This window comes from Centroberyx affinis, unplaced genomic scaffold (genome assembly GCF_046629955.1).
Source record: "Centroberyx affinis isolate AG114_WGS23_722 - 3 ecotype Tasmania unplaced genomic scaffold, CSIRO-AGI_Caff_v1 ptg001735l_1, whole genome shotgun sequence".
NCBI classification, from domain to species: Eukaryota; Metazoa; Chordata; class Actinopteri; order Beryciformes; family Berycidae; genus Centroberyx; species Centroberyx affinis.
In genome coordinates, this window is record NW_027280140.1 from 367,680 (window position 1) to 387,095 (window position 19,416).

The 19,416-nt window shown below is 41.0% G+C and overlaps 1 protein-coding gene across 1 annotated transcript; it reads right to left on the reverse strand.

Moving 5' to 3' along the window:
- Positions 1–202: 202 nt before the first annotated feature.
- gfra3 (GDNF family receptor alpha 3) lies at positions 203–19,183 on the reverse strand. The gene is made up of 8 exons (XM_071528867.1): positions 19,129–19,183; positions 9,574–9,840; positions 9,367–9,459; positions 8,869–9,238; positions 6,900–7,009; positions 6,197–6,331; positions 2,253–2,389; positions 203–403 (listed from the first exon to the last, which is right to left on the reverse strand). Exons 1-8 carry the CDS (start codon positions 19,181–19,183, stop codon positions 203–205), a joined length of 1,368 nt encoding a protein of 455 aa, XP_071384968.1.
- Positions 19,184–19,416: the final 233 nt, after the last annotated feature.

Genomic DNA, 19,416 nt, shown 5'->3' on the forward strand with positions numbered 1-19,416 from the left:
GACAACCATAAAGAAAAGACAGGTGACCTAAAAAAGGTACTGTGGTGAAATGAACAAAGAAAGAAAAAGAAATGAGCCACAGTTAAGCCGGAGCATTTCCATTTCTTCCTTGCAATTGTCCTCTGCGGTTCATTCTGAGTGCTGCGATGGAGGTGGACGTGGTAGCGAGTGTGGAGCGAGAGCGGAGGGTGGGATGAAGGCCTCAGTAGCCCCGACACTCCCAGCAGAGGGGAAGAGCAGGCAACAGCAGTAGTGGCAGCATGGGCGCCGCTCGGCTCGCCGCTCCCCGCTGGCTCCCTCTCGTCCTCGATTCCGTGTTTGAGTCCTTCTCAGAATATGGCGGGATAACGTTGAATTCCTGGCTCTCCTCCTCCTCCTTCTCCTCTTCCTCACTGTCCTCCATCTGAAATGGAGGGAAGAGTGATTTCTAATTAACGGAAGTGTTGAAGTGTGGAGGGAAGGTCAAAATGTGTACTTACAGTGAAAGTCCACCCTAAAACAGAATTTAAGTGATATATCTTAAAGCTAGAGCCAAGAAAACACAGTAAACTATGAGATATGCGTATATTTTCTGTTTCAGAACTATTAGAGCTACCATGACATGAAGCTCATTTGGTTGTAAAACCTCAAAAATATTCAGAAGGTAACGTTCATGTAATATTAACAGGGTAGTATTCACATGAGCTCACAAAGTAAGACTCCCATTCATTGTTAATTAAAAGCATCTCTTGATCTCAAATTAGAGTTTTCCTTTTGTCTTCTGAACTCTAGCACTGGAAGAGAGTTGTTTATGGTCATAAATATTCACTTTGCTGCCCAAGATCACAAGAATAACATGAATGAAAATGCAGGTTTGGTGTAGATACATGATGTAAATCTGATCTGATGATATGTGATAACAAGACACACATATGTATTACCTTTAAATCTCTACATCATTGTTAAGTGATTTGTGGCACTAACCATCAGTATTAAGTTCTATAGCTCCCCCATCACTTTTCTTTTGACATTGTGTGTGACACCAAACCAGGCAATCCAAGAGGCTTACTACTGTGTGATATATATATCATTAAGAGATGGTAAGGTCAACATCAGTGTAGCAACAGGGTGCCTTACATTCATTCCTTACATCCATTCACACACTGAGGTTGATTTGGAGGCAGACAGAAAGGCAACCCTGCACACAAGACCCCTGCACACTGTGATGTAAAAAGGACTGTTTGATGGATGATCCCAGCCCACTGAAGAAGACATCAAAAGGAAATAGAAGGCACTCGGAGAGCGCAAACCTGAGCCAAGGCTGAACAATTTTCCAACTTGCTGTTACACCCAAAGACATCATTCCTATGGCTTAAATTTGAACTGCAAACATACCCTTAGGATTTGGAATCAAGTCTCTATCTCCATTAGTTTCATAGTTATGGCTAAAAAATGATAGGCATTTAATGGCATAAATCCCAGATCCAGAGCACCAACAAAATCTAATCAGTTGTTCCTTAGCCCAAGGCCTGTCTGTCCACCGAATTTCATGGAAATGCATTTCTAAGTTTTTTAGATATTCTGCAGACAAACAAACAGTCAAAAACACAAGCTCCTTGGCCGAGGTGAAGATAGTTCCAGTATTTTCAAATATTTCACAGGCAACAGAGTCTTGCCTCAAGACAAGGTCAAGGAACACAGTCAGATTTGTTTTCAAATCAAATTAGAAGCTTTAAACATAATGGAAACTATTGTAAGGCGTCACTTCTTATTACGGTGGCAGAATGCGTCATCTTATTTCCCAGTGACGTACGGTAATGAGGAAATCCAAATGTAGCATCTTTAAATAAATTTGAAAGTGATTTCTGGATATTAAATGCGTAGGAATCCGCTTACCGGTGGGAGGGTTTGGGTTTCTGTAAAGGATTGCAGGATTGGATAGGAGAAGAGGAGATATGGAATGAGGAGGATTAGAATGGTGAGAAAATGGAGAATATGGGGCAGATGGGTGTGCATAAATGAATATTAACACAAGAGGGTTGATTCTAATGCTGCAAACACCTACGGCTAATCCTCACCCACAATGAGAGGTAGGGGTAGAGGAGGGAGGGAGGGAGGGAGAGACTGAGGTGTGAGAGAAAGACCGGGGTTATATAGGGAGATGCTGGGCCCTATTCACTACTATTCACAATAATACAGTATACAGGCTGTGTGCGTGTGTGTGTGTGTGTGTGTGTGTGTGGTGAGACGATGAGGAGGTGGAGAGTGCTTACACTGTTGAAGTCGGGCAGAGTGTTAACGCTGACGTGGACCCTCTCCTGGTAGACGCGCGGGGAGGGCTGGGAGGCTGGCATGGGTGTGTTCTCCACAGGAGGAGGTGCGGCGCTTCCCATGGAGCTGATGGCATTGCCTGAAACAAATCAGCAGGAACCGTCATCATTAAGTTCATTATTCGTCCTTGCAACACCATCAAAAATCATCAGTTTTTATAACCACAGCTAGAGTTAGCAACACTGTACCACTGTGCATGATGATGTAAAATACATTCTGTGGCTGACAGTTGACAATGAGCATACTGCTGCTTAGACAGATACTCTGGTTAGCAAGGGTGGAAGAGGCTAATTTGTTGCACATTTGTTACAAATTAGTTACGAGTGTTTATTTTTTAACCAAGTAATTTGCTACTTGCGTATGTTTTGACTGAAGTATGTAAGCATTGCATCAGAAACTGGTCAAATGTAAATTGCATCTGCACAAGAATGTGTAACATGAAGTAGGCTACGCAGATTTATCCATGATATTAGCTTGTACAGTATTACAGGTTTGTGTTTGTCTGGTTGTTGCTTGTTTGCCAGCCTTGCTATTTAGTCAGATAGCTAATAGCCAAAGAAGCATCAATGTAGTGTTTTCAGTTTGTTCATGTACAACCATGCCAATTATGCACTGCATGTTTCACCTGGCATCTTTGTTATTCTGTCTTCACCCTGCATTACTACACAGTCGCAATTAATTTGCCCACGGGAAGATTTTTTGGGTGAATGATGGAAAGATAGGGGAAAAGTGAATGGGTAAGTAAAAATGGAATGCAGTTAGAGAGTGCTGAGTCATTTTACGCCTCCATGTTCACATTAGACTGACAGGGGGCGGGAAATTATGTCATGCTTGACTGGTCAACTGTGTTGATTCAGACTTTATTTTGTTTATGTGTTTCTTGTTTTTTTGTTGTTTTTTTCCTCAGTTAAAAGAACCTAGTTTGGTCTCTGACCCTTAACTTATTTTGCATTGCATGGTAAAGATCATATGTAACTAGAAATAACCGCCTCACGGTTGTATGCCTCCGCCAATAAACTTTGTTTTAACATTGCAAGGACAGTCTTTATTTATTGAACATATATAATTAATGTGATTATTACTTAAAGAATTTTGGTGTCTGCAAAAGTAAGTGACAGCACTTCCACCGTTTTTGTAGAATGACCCAAGATCGTTTTCCCAGCTACAGTGGTAAGCAAAACATTATGATGTCACAGTGAAGTTGACCTTTGAACTTTTGGATATAAAATGTCATCACTTCATCATTTTATCCTATTAGACATTTGTGTGAAATTTTGTCACAATTTGACCCCACAGTCTCGGCACGGATATCGGCATACCTTGCCGATATCTCGGCATGAATGAAGGAACGCCACCTTCAGCTTAACCTGTCAAAGACTGGGCTCCTTGTCATCCCAGCCAGTCCCTCTGTACAACAACAGATCAGTATCCAGCTTGAATCAGCTCAGCTCATTCCTACAAAGTCTGCCAGAAACTTGGGTGTCATGATTGATGACCAACTAACCTTCAAGGAGCATGTGGCTTCTGTTGCTCGGTCATGCCGATTTGCTCTGTACAATATCAGGAAGATCAGACCCTACCTGTCTGAGCATGCAGCACAACTCCTAGTACAGGCTCTTGTAATATCACGCCTTGACTACTGCAACTCCAGAGGGACAGAGGGACTGTTCATATCCCTCCACTGGCTCCCAGTTACTGCTCGCATCAAGTTCAAGATGTTGATGCTCGCCTACAAAGCAGCAACCAAAACGGCTCCGACCTACCTGAACTCCCTCATTCAGGTCTACGCTCTGCCAAGGAGCGGCGCCTGGTGCTGCCACCACAACAAGGCCCTAAGTCTCTAGCCAGACTCTTCTCTTCTGTGGTTCCTCGGTGGTGGAACCTTCTCACCTAATGGACTGTGTAACCAAAAAAAAAAAAAAAAAAACTTTATCTGCCTCTATGCACTCTATGCACTTACTCTCATTGTTCTCTCCTGACTAGAACCTTGCTTGTGTTGTATTAAAATCTCATGTGTACGTCACTTTGGATAAAAGCGTCTGCCAAATGGGAAATTGCAATTGTAATTGTAATTAGCGTATTAATTCTTGAGTTATGGCCAAAAACGTCATTTGTGAGGTCACAGTGACCTTGACCTTTGACCTTTGACCACCAAAATCTAATCAGTTCATCCTTGAGTCCAAGTGGACGTTTGTGCCAAATTTGAAGAAATTCCCTCAAGGCGTTCCTGAGATATCGCGTTCACGAGAATGGGATGGACGGACGGACGGACGGACGGACGGACAAAATGAAAACATAATGCCTCCGGCCACGGCTGTCGCCGGCGCGGAGGCATAACAATGTCTGTTTTAAAAGTAACTCAACTTTTACTATGAATACATTTTAACTGAGCTTACTTTTTAGCTCTTCTTTTTTCTATACACCAGTAATTTTACTTCTACTTAAGTATACTTTCAGCAAAGCAACAGCACTTCTTGAGTAGGATATTTTGATTCCACCCCTGCTGGTTTGGAAACCATTCAACAACATGCTATGCCTGTCAGATTTTGAAGGTGGATTGATTAACTCCACCGAACTGGCAACCCACACTCACATTTGGCAGCCAGCCAGAAACAAGGGGAATTGTCCCTTGCCATTCATTCATTTATTTGTTTGAAATCTTTGTGGTTCAATGAATCACCCTTTCTATCAATTATGGCCTACTTCATTTGAATGTCATATTAATGAAGAGTCTAAAATGCTCAGTTAGAGCATCATTTCACAATCAATTCAGTTCTATTTAAATATTCATCTCAGCGTTTGTTAGCAGAAAGGTAATGTTACCTCTGTCATTATTTTGACACAGATATGTTGCTTAGCATCACAATGAGCAGTGTGTCTCATGATTGGATATATTGTAACACTCACATAATAATGAATAGAATTCTGAGAATAATCAAATGTTGAGGATGCTTGTACTCAAGACTTCGGGGAACACATTTTTTGACTGATAAGATGAAGCATTGCAATTATGCATTGACGCATACATATCTAGATGAGTATAAATGGCCAAAATGTCCCAAATTCATGCATTGATTCTTGTGAATAGCTTTATTATTATAATTTAAAAGGTTCTACATGTAGCTTTTTTTTTTTTTTTTTTACATCAATACGTCATTATCAAATTTATTGTGAAACCTTAGTATAATTATCATGTACAAATGAGACTACGGTCGAGACGAATGACAGCCTCTGTCTCACATCAGTGCTATTGTTAGTGCTAGTGTTTCTCAATTAAGACATTTCTCACAAACCCTGTTGCTTCCTGTCACAAAGGATCTTTACTTCTTCAGTACAAACATGTTGGAAGTGATTTTTCTGTAGGCCTCAAACTCGATCCACCATCTGCCATTACAAGAAACTCTGAAAGCTTTTTGTTTGTGCCGGAAGAACAGTGGTGCTCCTACTGTTTTGTACTGTAAAGCAATCCAGCAGATTTACAGCGAAATCCGACCCGGTGGCACACAATGTAAAATGCAGTGTATTGGTCAGGTGAGGCTGCCAATCATCTCAGCGATGGTCTTAATCATTTTAATGTCTCAAAATTGATGTGGTAATGATTTGTCGATGTTAAAAGTTACATGTAGCACCTTTAAGCAGTGCTGAGGGTCTTAGTGCTATTAAAAGATCACCTTTAACAATAGAGATTATGAACATTATACATTATTAAAGAGACATTTTTTGAATTTATCTACTCTCATAGACGTCATAAACATTCAGAAATAGGAACATACAACTCATGGAACCAGAAGTAATCCTTGACTTGTCATGAACAGGCTATCAGTACTCAGCCCAGAATAAACAGTCTATTTTTTGCAGTAACCCACACAACACTGGCTGTACTCACGCAGACAGATATTGTGGCTAAACATGTGCAGGATGCGCTGACAGCCCTGCCACTCGTTCCCACTGCCTTCACAGGTGCACCACTGGGCCACCTCCATGCTGCTGTTGCTCACATAGTTGGGAGTCATGATGGTGCCTGGTTTGGAAAGAAAGCACAAAGAACCCGCAGTGATATTACAGCTGCATTTTATATAGTGGTTGAGAACTTTTGAAGCCGTTTTTCCCTTTGGCAGAACATTTTCATTTTTCAGCACACACACCTCCATAGAAGGTCAACCTACAATATTAGCTGCTGTGGGGATCCAAGGTCACCATTCAGTCTTTTTCCCCAGCTCTTGATATTGATTGCAAATACACAAAATTACTTTTTGAAAAATATAGTCTAGGACACCGAATTAAATCGTATTACCTGGATCTGTTGGCAGACTGGTTGGAAATACAATTTTTTAAAAATTGTTTTTAAATGTGGTGCTGAGTACAGATCTCCAGAGCAGCAAATTTCACCAGTGGTCCATTTATGAACCCCTGCAGAGAATATCTGCACTAAAAAATGAAAATTGTATGAGCCAAAAATCACTTTAAGGCAACTACTGATGATTACCAATAACCTGTCCTTGGAGTAACTCTGTCCAATATTTTTTTAACTTGAGCTATTCCCTCTTTCACCCTCTTCTACTCCTTTAACTTCTTTCTCTCCAACTCACCTATGAGTCCAGCATAGGCCTTTAGGCACATGGCTCTGCTCTCTCGCATACAGCCAGAGGCAGACAGAGGGGAGGGCTGGCAGTTGTGCTGGAAATCAGCAAACCGAGATCTGACACACACACACACACACACACACACACACACACACACAGAGAGAGACAGAGATTGAGAGAGAAACAGAGAGAGGAGAAAAAACAGTTTTTCATGTGTCAACACTGGGTAGAGAGTGTGCATTTTATAGTGTTTTGACAATTTCATTTTGGTATTCAGGATCTAGCAAAAAAAACAAAAAAAACAAACATGAGAGTAAAGAGAGAGATAGCTGTGCACTTACATTAAAACCATATTTCTCTTTAGTAAACACTTTCATTTTCTAGCCCATATGCCTCTAAACAGCTTATAAATAGTCAACCACCAACGTTGGCCACCCTGGGGACCCATAGTCACCACCACTCACAAACCTAATCTAAAAATCAGTCTTCAATCACATGTACAAACACCACATAGCAGGACTCGGATAATATTATTTCATTCTATGCCCATGCTCATAGTTTTCACAAAGCAATTTTACTTGTTTGCCATTATTGGTATTGAGAGCTGAGAATAATAGCCTCAGTGTCGGTGGTGGCAGTGGATCCCCAGGGCCGCTAATCTCAGAGGCTGAACTCCCACGGAGGTGTGTGCGCTAAAATGTGAAAATGTTCGACCAAAGTCAAATACCGCTTGCATGTTGGATAGGAATATTTCACACACCTAGGGCCTAATGATTACACACTGTGACCATAACATGCCACAATGTAATTGCAGTCACATCAAATATTTCTTCCAAAGATGAAGAGCGCTTGGGAAGCTGCAATGGGTCTGCAACACAAATGCAGAACTGCGTTCATAATTTACTTCCAGCAGACTGTGGAATAAAAACTATTTTATAGCCAAGGTTGCACTGGGTATTCTTATTTACGTATTCAGTTGAGGCTAAATAATGATTTTGATATGCTTCTCTTCCCACGATTCAGTAGAGGTAGTTCTTCCCCTTGGCGAATTACAATCTATAGATTTTAAATAGTAAAATGTTTAGATGCCTGAAGTTCAAATTTGAAACATTCATGTGCACACAATCTAAAACATCTTGTTATTTGTTACTTTAATTGCAAAATATGGATTCTAACAGTTTTGGGAAAATCAATAACTGGATGGGGGATTGGCTATTCCATCCTTGGTCAAAATCTACAAAATGACATATCTTGCACTAAAATTGAAGATAAAATAAGGAAGCAATGGCTTGATGAGTGTTGGTATGCTTTTTCCACACCCTCTCAATGGAAACCTCTGGTGGCCATCCATGTGGAACAAAGGAACCTCTAAAACATGTCAGCTGTTGTCAGTGCTATTCCTTTTAATCTGTTTTTTACACAGCAGTGGGGATTTTGCATGGCCTTCTCAGCTTTAAATTTACAAGCATTGCCTGAGTGATTACTTTCCCATTATCTAGAAACTATGTAACCTTTACAAACAAACTAGATGTAAAGCTAATACAGGATATTAACAATATGTAGACAAAATGATAGCAACAGCGCAAAAGCGCAAACCAAAGTTCTCCTCACAGAAGACAGCATAATCATATCCATGAGGAGGGAGTAAAGTGTCAAAACAGAAATGGGCTCCTTCACTTAATATTTTGTACAGAGACTGCATTTTGGGATGCATTTTGGGATGCCAGATTTTATTGGGTTAATGTTGCCAATTCTGTCAAGGGTTTATTTTTGGTTCTTTGTATTATTTGTGGTACATCTTCTGGTACTTTGTGGTTCCATGTGGTACTGTTTGGTTCTATGCGAAACTTTGTAATACACACTGTGAGACTTTGTGGCTCTTTGGTTCTACGTATGTTGTTCTAGGCTCTGTGACCCTAATCAGGACAATTCTCTGCGATGAACTGTATGTGATTGACCCAAGCGACCTGCTCACCTACACAGCTCATCCCTGGAGCAGTAGATCTGCAGGCTGAGGCAGTTGGGCTTGCCCACTCTTTCCTCTCCTCTGATGTTCTCCTCGTAGGAGCATGACGGGACGATGGTCTTCCTGCGACGCTCCCCGCACAGTGTGTCGGAGCAGGGGCAGAAGAGCAGGGCGAAGCTGTACTCCTCTGGCACGCGCTCCAAGAAGCGCCGCAGCGCTCTGTGGCATTTCTGCCGGTTACAGCTGTCGTCAGAGACCGTTGCTCGCTTGGTGCAGGCCACGACATATTCTGACCGCAGGGAGCCGCACTTCTCATACAGGCCGCAGTCCTGCGCTGCCTTTAGACACTGGTTTTGGCCATCCACGGAAAGAGAAGAAGCTGGGGTATTGTCAGGAAAAAATGGAGTAATGTGTATCAGGTATGTATGACGTACAATAATCTTGATAGCAAACAGTCAAATGTTAACACTGTAATTATTACCAGATGTTTTGTAGTGGGAGAAGTACCTGCCATGATGGAGGCCATGCGTGACATCTCAATGTTTCTCACTAAATTTAACTCCAGCTCTTCATATGGAGACACTTCATACTCATCATATGCTAAAATAACAACAGACATAGAGTGAAGAGTGTTATCACACATATTATTACTTATATGTAATGAAGAATGCAAAACACACATACACACACACACACACACACACTCAATCCCACCTGCAAATCTGACAGTCCAGTAGACCCTGAGGCAGTGCTCCTCCCTGCGAGAGCCACGCTGACATTTGCAAACCTGAAGGGGGCGGTACTGCTGCAAAGAATTTTGGGCCTCCAGGCACTCCCACCGGGCGTCTGGGCCGAGGGGCGACACCGCCTCCTCAGCGGCGCAGTACTCCAGCAGCCTGTAGAGCACCATGCAGGCCTGCTCCTGCACACAGCCCTGCTCTGCCACCAGACAGTCTAAGGATGCAGACGCTAGCACACCACCTGGATGACAGGAGGACAATGGAGAGCACCAACATTACCATCAGTGATGTAGTGGCTGGTTTAGTACGCTGCTATATTGTGCCCAGCAGTTGGGTATACTGTGATTCTAATTATATAATTAAGTAATAATTAAGCTAATTAAGCTGCAATTAGGCCCACAGAGCGAGGTGAGTGCACTCCGTAGACCTGCAGATTCCCCTTGACTGCACTATGGGTTACTATCACATCCAGCTAGGAAGGTGAAATAAAAGGCAGAATACAACCGCAGCCCCTGTTAGAAAACTGTAAACTCATTGTTATCTACATTCATTGTTATGTACATTCAGCTATATGAAGCAGAATCTTCTTCAGTATCACTGAAACAGAGACAGTTACATATCCACACTGAGAGCACCCTACTGTCCACAAACCATGGCGCTCATTTGACCCAAAGTATGATGTATCCATTTTCACAAAACTGTTACCACATGAAGTTGTAAAAATATTAATTGTACAAAAATATTGCTTGACCTGCTATTATTGGGGGCAATGCCTTTCCCTACAGGATCCCGTCCATTTTGCACAAACTTTCTGCCAATGTCAGATTCAGAAACTGCCTCTAATTCCAGATTCTAGACCCATTTACTTAGCACAGCTCAAAGTGTATCTTAATTCCAACCAAACAATATTTTTACATACTTATATCCTTCCAGCTTGAGTCTAAGGTGAAGAAATTTGAATATCTGTCCACTATGAGGACATTTCCCCCCTTTAGTTCACTCAGACAAAGGGGCTGAGGCAGACTTTTCTCCTGGCACATGTAGCAACACATCTTGCACCCACAAACCATGGCACAAAAACAAATATGGCTGTTTATTGTAGAATTACAACAACCATGGCCAGTCATCTGTCTAAAAAGGATTCATCTCATTAAGTTATACAACGGTTGTTCAATACAAATGTGTCACATATCACTAATCAAAAAGAACTATTTTCCTCCACAACTAGTAAATTATTAAACTGAAAAACAGTTGGTCCATAGTAATTAAGTATTAAGAATATTGAGATTGGCAATGTTCACTCTAAACTGAGTGGAAGTGGCAACCTACAAAACATTATTTCATAATATTGATTGTTGCTGTTGGAAGGCCAGAGACACAGCCGGAGGGAGAGGTAAAATGAAGCATTTTGATTAGGCATTTCAGGAAATTAATTTGATCAAATGTGACACATAAGTGTCCCCACAAATTACAGCTTATACACAGTGATTTTAGGCTGAGAAAAAAGCAGCTTGGGTAGGCAACATGCACACACTTTTTCATTTTATCTCATTAAATTGTTATGTCCTGTCAGTTTTTAACCTCAGGAAAGTAATAGGCTGCCAAACAGCTTTAAAAATGTGTGTAGTGTGGCTGGAATTATAAGGAGAAAATGTTCCTGTTTGAGCTTAATGCACATCTGTAAACACAGATCTGAACCCATTTTGTCTTCACATGTATTTATGTTCCCATTCATTAGCATATACATCACACAGGCTCATACAGATACAAACAAACAAACAAACAGACACACGCAGCATTGTGTTTAAATGGTCACATACTTCAATTAATCTCAAGTTGCCTGAGAACACAAAGCGCAGATGAAATCACATTCGGGTGCTGCATGTTTGCAATCGGAGGCGCCACATGAGGTCCACATCTCACTTTGGCATGAGACACACCGTAAACAGAGGATACGCTTCATCGCTGCTGCAGGAAAACTGCCAAGGCTATTGCACTGACTCCATGGGGAGAAGTGGAAAAAAAAAAATTCAACAACATACACTACTGAGACACAGGGCAATGATGCGTATACATGGTCACAGCCTCCAAAGCATGCAAGTGTAATGAAGACATTAATTACAGAGCACTTAAAATACATACAAATGAAACACAGGGCTCCATTTTTATGAAATACAACAATCACACATAATTTGTGTGGATGACAGGACAACAGAAACGGATGATGGCTCGCTCCAATGGATCACCACATAAATTGGATATACAGTATATCCTGGAGAGCGTAGACATCCAGTAAATTCACTTATAATTCTAACTATAGCAAAATCTATCTATCTATCTATCTATCTATCTATCTATCTATCTCCATACTCAGATAATGATAATAAAGTATTATCACAGAAGAGTGAAACCTCCCATGTTGAGGTTGTGCAGTGTAAACAGGCTTCATGTAATCTCCCTTTTGGGCAGTGAACAGTTTGTTCATTATCCTCTACTCCACAGTGTACGTTCCCCCAGGCTTACCATGACAAAGAGGGAGACTATGAGCAATTCTAGTTTCAGAGAGCCTCTTTCTTTGCACACACACACACAAAAAAAGAAAAACACACACACATACAGATAATCACAACCAATATAAGGTACGGAGCATCTGACAGGTCATAACTATGGTATTAACATGAACATTCTTTATTGATGATGAAGAGGCTCCATGCCCACGCTGGATTGTTCGAGTTAAGACAAGGTGAAGGTCTGGATGAAGGGAATGGTCCGTCTGAGTGTGTGGTGTGTGTTTAGAGAAAAATGAGGAAGGAAATTCAAGCAAAAACCTTAGGAAAGAGGACGAGAGATGAATTATACTGAGATATGTGAGCCATAATACACTCTATTGATTTCTCGCTGGGTTGATTAATAGAATTTGTGAGGCAAAGCTGATGAAGGTTAACGCCATAAACGGCAACCACACACCACATATCAACATTCACAGTGAGGGAATCGGTTAGGCACATTAGTCTTCTTTCCTTTCAAATGCTCGTTGGTCGGGACGGGGAGCAGAGCCTCCAGATTGTTGGGCAGTAATTTGATTTGAGAGGAGACCATGGAGAGTGTGGTTGTAGTTGTGTTGTGTGTTTTTGGAGAGCGACAGAAGGGATTCGCAGGCTTGAGGAAGCGAGGGCAGCCAGGAGTGAGCAAAAGCAACACTGGATAGTAGAAAAGGCCTCTACTACCCAACATGGATGACTGCTGCTGAAGATTTTGCTGCCTAAATGTCTGTTTCCTTTTTGTTTTTATGACTCAAACTCCTGGACAGAGACTGAGTCAGAATAGGCCAATGCATGGGAAGTCTTTGTAAATTTAGATTCAGTCAAAACACTTCCAAGCTACACAAAAATGTCAAAGGCACTCATTCCAAAAATGAAAATGCCTTTACTTCACATGGCAAAGGTACATGAGAACTACTGGTTTTGACTGCATCTTAATGTACATTTACAAAGATTTCCCATGCATTGGCCTTGTCTGAGCTGTTCATCCAAAGAGCACCTGCCCATCCCACACTCAGGACCCAGCGCAGTTCTTCCCCTCTGTTTATGGCTACTGCAGAGGTGTTTCCTCTGAAAACAGCTGGAGCTGGTTGCTCAATGTTGAGTAAGGCCTGAGTGAGCCCTTGATCTCATCATTTCCTCTGTTCCATTTGTTTACCACAACCAATAAACACATACTTACACATATTTCCTTTGTTAGAGAGAGACATTTTGGAGGGCTCGCCCTAGGCAGCCTCATGAAAACATGTTTTCTACTAGTAAAATGAATTATAAAGAAAATAAAGGATATCTGAAGAGTGGGTGCTCCGTGCCATAATTCAACCTCTGATAAAGATTCTCTCTTTCCTCCATTTTTTTAATAAATAAGTGGCATATCACTGGTTAGTATGACATTTTCATCAAATGTGATGAGTTTTGTGGGTTTTCAAGGGGTTTAAGCTACATTTTAAGATACACAAGAAACCTAAGGCAGTCATGACTCAGTACAAAAGGACTACCAAATATCTCAGCAATGGAACAATACGCCAAATGTATTAATTCCTGTCAAAGTAAGAATGAGTTTGGATCCCCTTGCCATAAGCATTGTTATTGCACGTGGATTTTTCTTCATTTCTCTGGGTACTGTTATGACCCCTGTGCTCTCCTTCCTCTCTCAGATAATATTACTCACAAGCCATGAAGCAAAAAAAATCTTGTTTTATCCAGATAGCTACACCGATCCTCTTGATAATTTAACTGTTTCACCCGCTCTCTCATCATCAATATCTCATAAACTCTTCACTGCTTCAGCGTAGGACCCTCTCTTTTCTGCTCTCATCTTCGCAACTCCTTCCGCCTCAACCCTTCTACGATACTGTACCTGCCGTATTTCATTATTCCCTTCATCATGTAAACTCTCTTTCCCCCAAAAAATCAACCAACAACTCTCCACACTGCATGCATCCTTTCCACATCTTTCCACAAGTAGGTCCTATGCCTTTCTAAACAAGATCACAACATGCCCACACTGTGGAGAAAGCACATACAGCCTCACTCAGTAACTAGGACAATCCAAATGCATCCTCTCTGGAAACTTCTCATCAAAGAACAACACCAACTCAATTTCTTGCCTCTCTCCCTAACTAGCAATACCCTACATTCACAAAAAACTGCAACTTCCTTTAATCTTTCAACATTGGCCGAGATAGGTGCCCCGCTAATCACCATTTCCACAAAGCTGTAGGTGTAAAAAAGTTTTTCAGGCTCTGATTCACCAAAACTGTGTTGCGTGGGCAAATTACATATTTGTTTTCGCCTCAATTTATGCAAACTCATAGGACTGAGTCTTATTCGCTATGGGGGCGATTCAGACCTTGACTTAAGCGCAGCACAGTTATGCTTATGTCAATTTTTACATAAATTACCGATTCCAACCGTGGAGTTGCATGCAGGGATATACAGCCTCCTGCAAGATGCACACTTGAGGTAAATCAGTAAATCAAGGCGTGTCCACCCTCATATTATCGTATGCGGATTGTGACTTTGACTTAAGTCCATTTGTACACTTTTTTCCTTATGGACCTGAAAAACTGTAATATGACTAGCGCTCCCATCAGTTTCCTGAAATCTGCATACTAATAAATGCCAAAGACGTCAAATAGGATTTGAACTGTTGAGTCACAAAAGCTTGAAGGAAATGAATTAAACTGCGCAGAGCTGTTGATTGGTCTATGAATAATTGGAATGGTATTTAAAGCAATTTGACGACTCTCAGCAAACAAGATGAGTCCTGCCATTTATGTGCTTGAGTTTTTGAGGGATCATCAAAGGAGATGGCACTACCAGAGAGTATGGAGGATGCCAAGAAATCATTTAAATGTTCTGAGTTTAACAGATGCCCAGTACATCCAACGTTTGCACATGGATAGTGAGCTGTGGCACTGATTTGCAGAGCCAGATCACACAGCCAACATCCCTCCTGTTACTCCAGGTAACCTGCAGCCTTGCGTCAGGTGCTGCGTCAGCCAGGCAAGGTGTCCGCAGATGCTGAGGGAATATTTCAGGCCTGTCTCCCGCTGCCTGGTGCAGTGTTTAATGGCAATGAACCAAAGAATATCTTGGCCACTGACACACAAAGACGCCCGATCAAGGACAGATCCCATCATGCTGTGAGTTTTCCAAACATCACTGGTGCCATCAACTGTACGCATGTGACCATCAGGGTGCAGAGCACACAAAAACAAACTTATAGAGATAGGAAATGACAACATTCAATGAACATTCAATTGGTATGTGATGCAGATGTGACCATAACAACTGTTTCTGTCAATTTTCAATGCAATGAGCCATGCATTTGCAGACTGGCTTGTCAGTGAGTTGAGTAGAAAGCAGTTGTCATTAAGAAACTGTTGGGGTTTTTTTATATGGAGATTACTTCAGTCATTTCTTATAGGCAAAAATGTGGTATATCCTAAATAATTTAATATTTTAAAAAGTATATTTTATCATATTTGTATCTAATTAATGTCCCATGGGCATGTTATCAATTCAATCTTTGTTCCCTCTCGTCCTAAACAAAACTGAACTACAGGCACACAGTATTTAAAGACACTGCCTCAGCAGAAAGAGATGAAAAAGAGAAAGGTCCATGGCCCAATGGGAAAGACAAAGAAGCTGAGGTTTTGAATAAAACAGAGCGCAGGCGAAGGCACACCCAAAATCCTCAGTGTGTATTTCAAACAGTTCAAGTCTGAATAGGAACAGCTCAAGCGTGTAGATCTCAATCCGTGTAAGACCCGTGTAACTTTACACAGTCTGAATTACACCCTGAGAAATTTATGACAATCGGGTTGCGTGGCACGAGCAAGCCCCCCAAAATGAAGCACCCAAAGAGCCCCGCCCGACCACCAGTTGCAAGTCTGCCCTCTGCACTGGGACTTTAGGACTAATCCACAAAGGCCCGGCAGCGGAGGTTCAAGGTCAGGTCTAATGCCATCCAACAATAGACAGGTTTCCATTGATTTATCTGGCAAAAGTACGCCCACATTCATAGTGATGTCATACATTATTTGTGTGACAAACACTTCCCAAGATGTCTATATTAAACGGTCATTAAATGGATAAAAACAGACACCTAAAAATAATGCAGTACACACTTAATGGAGAATTAAAATGGAAACAAAGTGGTTCAGCTGTGTTCATTCTAGAATAATTGGTGAATAATTGGTGAAGAATAAATGACTATATTTCAGTGTCGTGTAGATGAGTGGAGGTAAAATCAGTGCTGAGAACGCATATAGAGGGCAACAAGATATTTTTATATGTTAATTAATTATATGTTTATAAAATGTGTTTTGTTTAAAAAAAGATTGAGTTAGCTGATTGTATTTCCTTAGGCAGTTTGTTGCAAAGTACAAAGCCCAGATCCCAAATTCTCAGTCACTTTTATCTTTACCCTAAACTCTGGAACAGTCAGAGTATTTGTCTGTAGATGTAAGACTATGCTTTTGTTCACAGGAAAAATCTGTAATGTAAGACGGAGCCAAGACATTTAATGCTTTATAAGAGACAGACAGGTGCAATCCTCCTGTTTTAACTTGGAAGCTGCCATGAGATTCAGCCTTGGGAAGGAACATTAGGCTAAAAAGAAACATTAAAAGTGACTCTGGTTAAACTTTTAACCCTGACCTCCATGAATTGTTACTGATGACAGACATAGTGGGGAGGCTGGTGTTTACCTCTGAAGTCCCCACTGCTGAGGTTTAGGCCATAAAGTGCACAAGGTCAGCAGGAGTATTACATTTCAAAAATAACATCATACAGCAACATAAGGGTAGACATGGAATAGAGTGTAGAGGGGCTATTTCCAGACAAGAGTTAGGCCTGGACAGAGAGCCTCCATTAAGTCGATACTTTTAGTCTGTGATTAGGCTAAATCTGGACCTGGAAAATCAACAGTTAGAAACATGGCAGCTCTACGAAAGGTTCCTGACATTAGTCCAGAACCAGGATAAATCATGTTTGTTCAGGTAGTTCTAATTTCCACCTCAACTAGATTTTTGTCAATGAAATTCATCTTGAAACATTTAAATCCAATCATTTCTTTTACGATCAGGTATAGTGGCAGAATTCACCATTGAGACTATCTTTCCTTCTTTCTAATTTGCTAGATAGAAGTAACTAATTTGGTAATGACTTAGACCTATGACACAGTATTTGCAAATACTTTGCTTTCTCCTGCCCATGTGCCAGATGGGCAGGGTTTGTCACATAGGATGCTATAGTGTAGAGTGCCTGAAGGTTTTGACATTCACAGGAAAGTATTTATCATTTTTCAATACAACTCTCTACTGGACAGCCTTACCTGACATTATCTGGATTTCCCTGAATGCAGTGAACCCCACCCATCTAGCACTACAAGAATGCTGAAAAACATGCTATCAATTATTTGCAAATATTGTTTGGACCAAGGCTGAAGTGACCAGCACAGCCCAGGGAACTCATACAATAGTTGTATTTTACGTGAAGACTAGTTCATATTGTCCGTGTGAAAATGGATCCATAATGTCACATGACCTGATCCAGGGAAAAATACCATGAAGATAATGTATAACCACATTCAAATAATGAAAAATAATATCTGCTCCTTCTTGAGCTCCTTCTCCAACACTGACGTCCTCATTTCAATATCTACTACCGCAGATCACCACGCTTTATGCTCTGCTGGGAGATTACAGTGATTCAGTCACAGTCACATAGACCTTAATGACTGATTACGACAGGAATAACACTTTAATGTAGCTGCAATGAACCAGGCTCCACTGCCTGACAACCAGGAGTAGAGGACACAATGCAAAAAAAAAAGACAATGAAGGCAGCATTCCAAATTCACTTGACCTTGGCAAATATCACTGTTTTAAGTGCAGCATAAAATCAATGCACTTTTTTCAGTTAATGTCCATTTGATCATCATCAAAGAGATGTTCCAGAAATTATGAAGCACTGAGCTCAGTCTTATCTGGAAGTTCCCACAAATTAGCATTTTTGCTAACATAACTGTATTGATCACCTTTCTCCTATTAACTTCACATGCAGAATTTGTGTAAAATGTAAATACAGACTTCTAGCATGTCATACCCAAATTGGCTTAATGTGAAGTAGAATATCATTCAATTTAACATTTTTTATTTATTAGCTATTGTAGTTAATCCCATGGTCCAGGACAGCTGTCCAATCAATATTTGGGACATTAATAACTCTTTTGGCACGTGACCAAGTCAGAAATGACAGAACAAGACTTGAACTTATGATGTCATCCAGATGTAAAATCTTAATCTGCTCCTTAGATAATGAAATGGGAGACTGACTTTGTGGACCTGCTGAATCTGGAGGGGTTTTTATACCCCAAAGTGTATTATTCCATAATGGTGTCATGCCTCTGAACCAGAAAATGTATGCAAATGCAAAGCAAATCTCAGTCTCAGTCATCCATCATCTTCCAATTTATACTTTTTCTTTTTTCACACTAAGGACCAAATTTTCCTCAGGTTACACGCAATGATTTAGTTATTGGAACAAATTCTGGAGATAATAATGAAAACATGAATTCCCATTGCAGTGGACCTGCAATTACGACATTGTCAGCGATATAAAGTGAGGACCAGTGTCCTTATGGGCATTGGGATGAGGGCATTTGATAAAACTATGACAATATATTGTAGCTATTCACCAGACAAGTGCAAGAAAAGCCCTGGCATGCTGCATGTCGCTCATATAAGCTTATATCCAAGGGGAATTTAGCCTTGACTACTTGAACTGGGAGAGAAGTTATTTTCCTATGGGAAACACAAAGTCTGAGCTGCACCATACAGCAGACTTCACAAACAGACCATCAATATCTCATAAACTCACAAACAGATAAATGATAAATTAAAACGCAACTATATTGTGGGATATATCCACATAAAACAGAAAAACAACCCGTAATGAATGAGAAACGCGCTGCTTACCATGAGAAAAGACATTCAGCAGAAGTCCAATGATCATCATCCTGTCCGGTGACATTGAAGAGTTGTGGATTGGGAAACTCGCTGAAGCTCAGTGACCCGCCGCCTGCGACATCCAGCCGCCTCTGTGCTGCTGAGCCCGCGTTGACTGAGAGACTGGATGGGCTAGGGCACAAAGTTGGCAAAACTGAACCGTCTACACAATTAGAGCGATTCAAGTTCTCGCGATTTTTGTCATCGTATCTATTTTTCCCAGTCCTATTGATTTCTGGTGAACGCATTCGGCAAATT